This window comes from Orbicella faveolata, unplaced genomic scaffold (assembly GCF_042242905.1).
Source record: "Orbicella faveolata isolate gen_17 unplaced genomic scaffold, um_ofav_v1 contig_12, whole genome shotgun sequence".
Classification (NCBI taxonomy): Eukaryota; Metazoa; Cnidaria; class Anthozoa; order Scleractinia; family Merulinidae; genus Orbicella; species Orbicella faveolata.
The window spans coordinates 12252501-12262500 of record NW_028301539.1 but is presented as its reverse complement, the minus strand read 5'-3'; the positions used below and the strand labels follow the sequence as shown (position 1 = coordinate 12262500).

Sequence of the window (10000 nt, the reverse complement as noted above, 5' to 3'; positions counted from 1 at the left end):
TACAGATGTCTTTATTTGGAAGGTTTTTCCCTCTACTCTAGTGACAGGCATGTATAAATGTTGCCCTGTGCAGGTAGAACAAAAAGCTATGAGTGTTCTCAAATCTTGCAAATAGTGGATTACTTTTTATAAATTTTAGCATACTTGTTATGGTTTAAATTTATCTATGGTTTAAAATTCTTAATTTTCAATGTCTCAAGTTCATTGTCATAATTCAGAACAAAGAGAAATGAAAATTCAATTGGTTTGAAAATTTTAGCCAAAACTAAATTTAAACCATAACATACCCATGAAGGGCTTTTCCAATCGGGAAAAGAGTGCATTACTACATGAGCATCATGAAAGAGGCTCATTCCAAAATGCGCAATAATGGCAAAAGCGACGAGTCGTTTAAGAAAAGGTTTACAGCTGAACGATCCAGGCAGTTTGACATCTTACAAGCAAAAGAAGCAATCTTTCTAAGTGCGGATGGCTGTTCAGAGAGGGCGAGTGAGTTTTCCATGCCAGGGTACCAGTTGAAGCCCAGTGATGGACGAAAACTGAACGTCTCCATCAAAGAGCACAGAGCAATGGTGGAAAAGTTGAATGTCATATTGAGAGATGTAAAGGAACACGATTCCACACTCTTTCAGTCCAATTGGCTTGCTTTGAAGCAGGGCGAAGAATTTGCCCACAGTTTTAATGTAAAACAGATCAAATGTATAGAAGCTAAGTTGACGAAGGTCACGCAGGACATGGAAGCACTAGAAAATAAGAAGAGCAATTATAACAGCATATTCAAGGGCATACTCAAACAGCACATCAACAAAAGGAGAAGGAAAAAAGAAAACCGCAGAAAGTCAAATGAAAGAAAGAGGAAGCGGACTGAAAACAACGTCCAACGAGTTTATGGAATCTGTGTTGGAAACCTGCTAGGAAATGATTTTCCAAAATGCCTTGTGTACCCTCCTAGAACGGTCGTCCCGGAAGAGTGTATTAAAGTTGTGGATGTTGCCACGTCGTTATTTAGAAGAGATGGGCCATACATCGCACAGCTCTTGGAAGGGAATTATTTCACCAATGCTGCAAGAAGCAGAATCACCACAAACCTTGAGCAGGAAGTCAGAGATTATGTTTACACCTTCATGTACCCTGAAGAGTACACTCTGACGGAAAGCATTGCTGCTTCTTGCAGCATTGGTGAAAGAGACTCCCATAGCAGCACAAGAGGCAACGAAGAACTCGACGACAGCGAAGATGAAGATGAGTGCCAGTGAAAGTTGCATTCGAAAATAAGTGTTAAATACTTCTTTTCAGTAGCTACAAATGCTTTTTGTCGCCAAACGTTTTTTTAAAGCAGAAGGAGAGTTTGTAATAAATTTGTATCCTGCCTTCTATGTTTATTCTATAGCAATTTTTTTTATATTCAAACATTATGCCATTTTAAAGTTTTACTAAAATATTTCACATGACCCCCCCTTTTTCCCTTATTTTTTTGGGATGGCCCCCCCTCGAAAGCCATTTTTTTTCACATGGCCCCCCCCCCAAATCCCACCAGCCCCCCCTACCTTATAAAAAATGAACGGTCCCTAACAAGACCTACGGCCCAAAAAACACTAAATACACTGTACGACAAGGAAATTGATGCAAGGGACCGCAAACAAAAATGCTGGTATACGTAAGATCTGCATACCAGCAATATTTTGGTTTGCGGTCCCTTGCATCATATGTTTTAAGTGATAGCATCCGAACCAAATAATCCATTTGCAGATGAAAAGGTACTTTTTACGACAACTGCAGAAATTCTCGCACCCCCATTGGCTAATTTTCATAGTCAATAAGCGGACAGACACGTCAATTTAAAATTTATGCGGCGCGTCAACGAGCGAGAGCGGACAATTTGACAATTTGTTATCGTAAAAAACAAAATGCCGTCAGTTTTTCATGCGTCTGTCTTGTTGACAGTGAATTTCGTCATAACAAAGTAGTCTGCGGATCCACAGCTACTTTGACAATGTTGTGACGTAACTCATGATCAGTAACAGGACAGACGCATAAAAGACTAACGTCAATTTGTCAAACTGATCAAGATCTTAATGAAATGACCTCGTACTCGCGCTTGCCATGTCGTGGTTACTTATGGATATACTGAAATATTCATGAATAGCCTGCTCAGATTGTTTGTGGGTTAAAATGTCCGGTTCATTTGTTGGTACTGTCGGGGAAAGTGTTAATCTCAAGTTTCGGGAGTACGTCACGCAACGGTGACTAGATGCCGCGAAACTGTTTATTCAAATCACGAAAAGGTCCGCTTATATCTGTCAACATTGTTTTACTGCGTTGGTAAACCACCTTTCTACTCTGGGTATGACATCCGGGGAAAAGTTCTTTGTGAAAGCTTACTGTCAGAATCTTTGGTTATTGCTTGTTGTAATTTTTCCACTTCAAGACGGAAGCGTTTTTTTTTTTTTCTGTTTTTTTTTTTGTTTTTTTTTTGTTAACGAAAAGAGTAATTCCAAATTACGCAAAGGTTAGCACACGTAAGTCATCATTCACTGGGAAAATCACAGGTTTGCTTATAGAGCACTTTGATTTTCTTTTTCTGAATGTTTCATTGCAAGTATATTTTAATTTAACTCGCATTAACACGCATGACAGATCAATATTTTGCTTAGAATCTTGTCACTTGTCTGTCGATAAATACCAACTACAGTGAAATTCGTCAAGAAAGCGTTCAATTCCAATAAAACATATGTCCCGTGTGTATTTGTTCGTTTTGCATAGGCTTGCTAAGAAATGTACGAAGATTTATAACGCGTGCAGAGCAGTTGTACCACTCATTAACCCTTTGCTTTGCGACATTTTCGCTGCTGTTGTGGTTTGTATAACGCAGTGGCGGATCTAGGGAAGGGGCCTGGTGCCTGGTGGACCCATTTTCCTCCCCGCCACCCCCCCCCCCCCCTTCCTTATTTTGGGTTTAAAAAACGCAGAAGGATGAAAAGCCGGCAGGACAATCAACCCGCTCCTCCTCACCCCCTTCACCCTCTCCTTAGGGAGTTGAAGGTGGCTCCATAGGGTAACTAGGGAGTTTACGAAACCACGACGGCAACGGCAACGGGAACGTCACTGAACAAAAGAATTAATGAGCAGAATAATGGCTGTGCACGTGCGTTATAATTCTTGGTACATTTCTTTGCCCTCCTTTGCAAGACAACAACGTGAAATGACCAAATTTTGCGTTGTCTGGAGAACGTGAACCACGACGGCTAATATTTTAAATTTTTATTTCAAATTTATCGCTGTGTTCCGGATTTAGATTTGCAATAGTTTTGGCAGTGATGAGCAAACTAAATGACTTAAGAGTATCGCAAGATTTGTAGGTAAAATATAAATCCATTTTTTAATCGACGTTGTCCTCAGCGTCCCCGTCGTGGTTTCGTAAACTCCCTATCATTTATCACGTTGCGCGCGCTATTGTTATGTTTTGAATGGTGTTTTTGCATTCATTTTTACACCCAGTCCTTTCAAACTTATTAAATGTAATAAGCAATGATGATATGTTGATTTACTATCATCTCCGTTAAAATCTTGGCTTTTAATGTTGAATTATAAATGCCCAAACAAATGCGTTGTTTACAGTTTTTAGGACTTTATTTGTGATTTTCTTGAATTCTTTCGGTGAAAATTTCCAAAATTTTTACGGTACATTGAATACGGCGGGATACCAATTTTAAACACGAAAAAAGTAGGGTTTGTAAAGGCAGTTTTTTTTTTTATATTTTCAAATTTATGTCTTTTACCGCTGCAAAAAATCTGGTCTTATAGATTTCCCTGAAAAACGAGCTCCGACTAAAGTAAAATATTTACTACCAATGTGCCAAATTTTACGGAATTTCACCCAAGGAAACCCAAGAAAAGTCACTGTCAGTTTTGCTTTTTGTGCTCATGTTGACGTAATAAAATATCGAAAAATACTGACGTTTTCCTTTGAGCGCGCGCAGATTACTTCCTCAGCGCTCGCGCCATCGTAAAACTATAAGGAGTCACCTTAAGAAAACCACGACGGCAACGGCAACGGGAACGTCGCTAAACAAAAGGTTTAATGAGAAGAACAATGGCTGTGCACGTGCGTTATAATTCTTGGTACATTTCTTTGCCGTCCTCTGCAAAACAACAACGTGAAATGACCAAATAGTCGACCAATTTCGATATATTAAAATTTAGCCTAACACAATAGACCTCAGAACGAGGCTCTGGGGAATAAACCCCACAAACTCTGTATTTATTCCCCAGAGCCTCGTACTGAGGTCTATTGTTTTAGGCTGAATTTTAATATATCGAAATTGGTCTATTCTGCGTTGTCTGAAGAACGTGAACGACAACGGCTAATTTTTTAAATTTATATTCCGAATTTAACACTGTGTTCCATATTCAGTTTCGAGGTAATTTTGACAGTGAGAAACAAACTAAATGACTTTAGGGTATCGCGAGATTCGTGGGTAAAATATAAGTTCATTTTTCAACCGACGTTGTCCTCGGCGTCGCCGTCGTGGTTTCTTAAATTCCCTCTTAGCTCAAGGTCTGGATCCACCACTGTAGTGTCCCTGCTATTGAGGTCTATAAAAAGTCACGATTTCGACGTATCCGTGTTCTGTTTGCTTCTATATTTGCGATTTAAACCTCGCAGTCATTGAAAAATTCCAAGCGCACAAAAATGCGGCTTATCGTTTTCCACTCTGGTACAGTCCATTCGCCCCAGGGAATTTCCGGAAATTCACACCGGGATTTTTAGTCGAACGTAACCGAAGCATGCACATTATCACGGGCTCGAGCCCTGGGAAAGATCGCCAACCATTCTCGTCCCCATAGCCCTTTTGGCTTCTCTTAGCTGGCGCGGCCTTGGCACGAGAAACGAAAGGCTCTGGGGACATAGGATTTTCGAACTACTTCGAATGTTTTTGATTGGCAACAAAGAAATCTTGAACGGAAGTTAAAATATTCGCGCCGATTTCTGTCGCGAAAATATGAAACAGCTGTGACCAGCGGTGTTTAAAAATGGAGGACCATCACAGAGCTGATCTGCAAATCGTTTATCTTCACGGTCCGCATCTCGCATCAAGGCATTTAAAAGCGAAACAACGAAAATAAACAATTCGGTTGTCCATGCGAGGAGTCAAAAACAAAGGACAATAAACGAAAAACCAATGACTGTCGGTAAAAGAAAAAAAAATTAGAGTGTTTCTCGTTTAAATCACAATGTTTCTTATCGCCTCTTCCCAGTCGTGTTCTACACTAACGAAAACATTCCCTAAATTGATACTACTTAAGGTCTGAGACCAAGATTTCTCGAATCATCCCTCGACGGAATGAATACCGCAAGTCCTAAAATCTAGGACTGGGAAATCACTTGTCTCCAGAGCCCTTCGTTTCTCGTGCCAAGGCGCGCCGGCTAAGATAAGCGAAAAGGGCTATGGGAACGAGAATGATCGCCGACCAAGTGAAGACTGGACCCGATATCGTCTCAGCTGGCACAGAATTACAAGAGATCAAGTTTGAAGATCTGTAATGATGTTAGCTGAACTCTCCTTGCTTTTTATGCACATTGTAACAGCAGCTTGTTCAGGTAAATATCTGTAGGAGTGCTATGCGAGTCGTACAACTGCGTACAGTCATCTTCTACTTGAACAATTGTAACACTGACAACTGAGCTCTTCGAGATACAGGTTTCATAGCTGTTTCTTGTGTAGCTAATTTTCCTTTAAAATCTGAAAGGTCTTGCCATGAAAATCCTTCAGTACAATCTTGTATCATTCCATGTTGTATTCAGCCAGTTTTAATTTCTAATCCATGGAATAAAAATAGGAAAGACACGTATAACCATACTAATTACATATGCAATTTTGCAATAATTGGCGTTCGTGGTGTACGCATGATTACGTGTGTGACCATACATACTGTTATCGTTCCAGCCATACTTACATCGGATAGACCGACCACGAATTAAAATTATACTTTCTAGCAATACAAACTGCTTGCCAAGTCATGTTAAATTTCCTGTCGAATAAGCCATTTTCGAGGCCTTACGTGACACGAACGAAATGGGTAAATTTTTAACGAGTCCTCGTGCGAAACTTTTCATATGAAAATGAGACTGATTTGCATCAAATGAACGCGTGGGGAAACACGTTTTTTAGTGATAGAGAGTAACTCCCGCTCGTTATTATTCATTCAATCTGATCCGGTCGATCTTGACTTTTATATCAAAGAATCGCTTTCTTGAAGTATTTTGGTTCACGCTTGTCATTTTTAGACTCTAAATTTAGATTGACGTTGACTATTTAACGAATTTGATGGATCTTCAGTGTTGTAGATAACAAATCTGGAATACGTTTCTGTTGTAAATTTATGCCTTTGTCTAAAACAGATTGACAAGAATTGTTAACAGAAATGACCAATGCAGTCGCTCCAACTTTACCCTAATTTCATCAACTTGAATTCTTTGACTAGGATACCCTACATAAATAAATTGAAGTGCATGTGTTTTTCATCGTTCACTTAGCAAATCATTGATCAGTTTTGTGAACAAGTTTGATGTTTGTCTGGTAAATGTAAATATCCTTCTTTTTGTCCGCTGCAAGACTCTAATTATACGGTAATATTTGTTATTGTGAGGTCAAATCATCTGATCATCTTAAAATTCTCGGCGTAGCCATTGATAACAAACTGACACTTAGTGAACACATCAGTGATATTTGCAAGAAAACGAGCTGTAAGGTTGGGGTATTATTGAGACTACGTAATTTAATTCCATGGTCCGCAAAGTTACAGCTGTACAAGTCCAATATTTTGTCCCACCTAACATATTGTGATATCATATGGCACTTTTGCAAATCATCCAATAAGAAGACAATGGTGAGAATTCAAGAGCGCGCACCCAGGGCAGTCTTTAATCCAAATCGGAGACCTACAGTGAGCTTCTAACAAGGGCAGGTCTACCAAGTCTGTGCCAACAACGGTTACAAAACATCGCCATTTTCATGTATAAAGTAAAAAACGGATTTGTGCCCACTTTTATTATTATAACAGAAATATTCAATACTACTCCGAAACGGTATAATCTGAGGAACTCAGATTTTAATATTCCACGTTTTCGCACCATGCATTATGGAAAACATTCTTTACGATATTTTGGGCCCCATCTTTGGAACAAATTAGACAAAACTGATAGAGAGAAGCCTAATGTTAAGAGTTTTAGAAACAGGGTCAAGAGTAAACACCTATCACTCTTAATAGATAATTGTAAGAACTGTGATATATGCTGCTAGGCCGCTTTAAATTTTACATTTTATATATATTTGATATCTTATAAGCTTTTTAAATCTTACTAAGTTCATATATTTCATTTATTTATTTTATACATTATTCATTAAATTGTAAATAATTTTAACTTTAGCGAAGGTATATTTTATTGTGTAAATAGTGTCCCCAATTTTTAAGCTAAATACCATTGACACTTAAATAGTCTTTCATTCATTCATTCATTCAATCATTTATCTTGTATTCATTTGTATATCTTCCTCCGAAAACTCGATTAAACTAGAAAAACATCACCATTATATTGACTACCTCAAGCCACTGCACACTAAAGGCTGATAGAGTGCTTTGTCTCTTCTAATTAGATTGCAGCATTCGGATTAGTACACAAGACCAGTTCTACTAATCAGTGCATATTATTAATTCTAGTTGTATACTAATGCAAATGCTGCTGTAATCTGGTTGGGTTAGTTGTCGTACACAATCAGTCATTAGTGACAGTGGCTGGAGGTTATAAGTAAAAATGGCGAAGTTTCTCGTTTAGCCGAAGTTTCGGAGTAATATTTTGGAACGTAACTGGACAATTAAATTTTGTGAAGACTAAAAAAAGGACATTGATTGTTAGAAAAAAAATACTGATAACCGTACGTACAGAAAACGACAGGTTTCAAATGACTATTCAGTCTACGCGATTTTGCTATGGCATAAAGTTAAAAGAGAAGATGCAGAGAAATAATTGAAAATCCCTATTCGACGCAAATTTAGTTGGAATTCATGCAACTAAAACATTTCGGAGTTATCAGCTATCGCCTCATAGAAATCGAGAGCGAATAATCTTATAGTCAAATATTGTTTTGATCTCATCAGCCAACTACATCTGGCTTATGTATCCGATTGCTCAGCAAGCCCTGTATGGTTACGATCGAGTGGCGAACAAGTCATACAGAAGCGAGAATATTTCGGACGGTGTAAAGTTCGTAACAGAAGACGGAATCAACGCCTTGTTTGTGCCAGCAGGTATACAGGTTGATCTCGGTGACTTTGCTGGAACGTCTTTCCTCCTCAAAACTGCTGCCAATAAAAGTCTTACAGTTCTGGACTCTGGGATAATGGATCCCACAGGGCAGGAATACGAATATGGATGGTCGTTTAAAGTTAATATTATAGGCGATACCTCTGCTGCAGTTGTTACTTCAGGATTACAAGGGGATGGTCAGGACTTCACAGCAAAAGGAGTCTGGATCCATATGGCATTTACTTCTTTCCAGACATTTACCAACAATGTTCGTCTCTATCAGAACGGCTCCTACCGTGCTGACGTAGCATTCGGTGCTACTTCATATGATCAAGACAAGAACACTCATTTAAAACTTGGTGATGTATCCAACACAGAGGGATTTTTTATTAGCAATTTGCAGTTCATCGGAATCGCGCTGAGCACAGAGGAAACCATGAAAAATGGAAACAACAGTTTCGAGACAGGTATTAGAACCTATTCAATTTAAATAACTTTTACCTGTTCCCTTTCTGTTTCATCACGTTAGTAATGATTTTTTTAAAAAAGTAACAAAAACTGTTGTCGTTTATTCATTGATATTACACATTATAATACACTGAACGAAAAAGAAATGGAAGTCAGGTTTTTGCTTCTTCACTGACGGCAAGCAACACAAAGCGCGCGAACTTGACATGATTACCCTTAGAAAAATCATGCACCGCGGTCATACATGACACGATTACTCATGACCTTGAGTGTCCTTGACATGACTGTTATATAATCTGCAGCTAGATGACGTCACAGGCGCTGATTTCAAAAATTCACTGTACGCTTTCGGCCAATCAGAAAAGAGATAGTGAGTTCAATGTGTAATAAAATAGAACATAGCTTGGTATTCCTTGGAGAACCATTATAACCACAACAACTTTTTTGTATTCCCCACCACAGGGAGCACACAATCTTGCTGAATAGGAAGAGAGTAAATAAAGAAATGAAAGAATGAATAGTTTACCTTTGTCTCCGTTGTTATTTCTTACGCGACCTTACAGAGAAAACCACTACTTACAAGTCCTGCGTCACACTGTAGCGCTTAACTCGCACCCAGGCCTTCTCGCGCTCTACAAAAATTTTTTTGGGGCTTTAAATATAACTTTGACAAGGAGGCAACTCTTTGCCCAAAAATTTTGAACACAATCCGAATAATCGCTCGAATCTCTAAATTCCGTTGCTTCCACGAAACCAAACAAACACAAAACGAAGTCGAAAGATTTTTCTACAACTTGGCCGAGTTTGTTTTCGAATACTTTCACGACAGTCGGAGAATTTTAGCGTCTTTAGCAAAGTTTTTCTCAAATCGCTTTTCGCAACATGATCGTACCGTTGAACCGGTACCAGTGACGTCATCCAGCACGCGCTCAAGCTACCCTCCATCTCCCACACGTGTTTTTTGACGCAACAAATCTTTACAAAATCCTTCCCCAGCTCTCAATTTTAAACACGGAATCTCGCTGAAACGCTTCAGGTATTTACCCGCGACATTTCATTTCCGTGCGGAGATCGGGCGACTTCGGACGCGCAAGAAAAACTGCGAACCGGGGAAGGGGTTTGTAAATATTTGTTGCGTCAAAAAAGCATGTGTGGGAGAAGGAGGGGAGCTCGAGCGCGCGCTGGATGACGTAATTGGTACCGGTTCAACGGTACGATCATGTT

The 10000-nt window shown here is 39.2% G+C and overlaps 1 protein-coding gene across 2 annotated transcripts in view; it reads left to right on the top strand.

Moving 5' to 3' along the window:
* The first annotated feature begins 5483 nt into the window (after positions 1 to 5483).
* The window catches only part of LOC110061430 (uncharacterized), a 10347-nt gene continuing 5830 nt past the window's right edge, over positions 5484 to 10000 (top strand). For both annotated transcript variants that reach the window (XM_089282446.1, XM_089282445.1), the window contains exons 1-2: positions 5484 to 5602; positions 8161 to 8775. In XM_089282446.1, the coding sequence (XP_089138572.1) occupies positions 5545 to 5602; positions 8161 to 8775 (673 nt within the window). In that variant the 5' untranslated portion in view covers positions 5484 to 5544. The remainder of the gene's footprint in view (positions 5603 to 8160; positions 8776 to 10000) is intronic.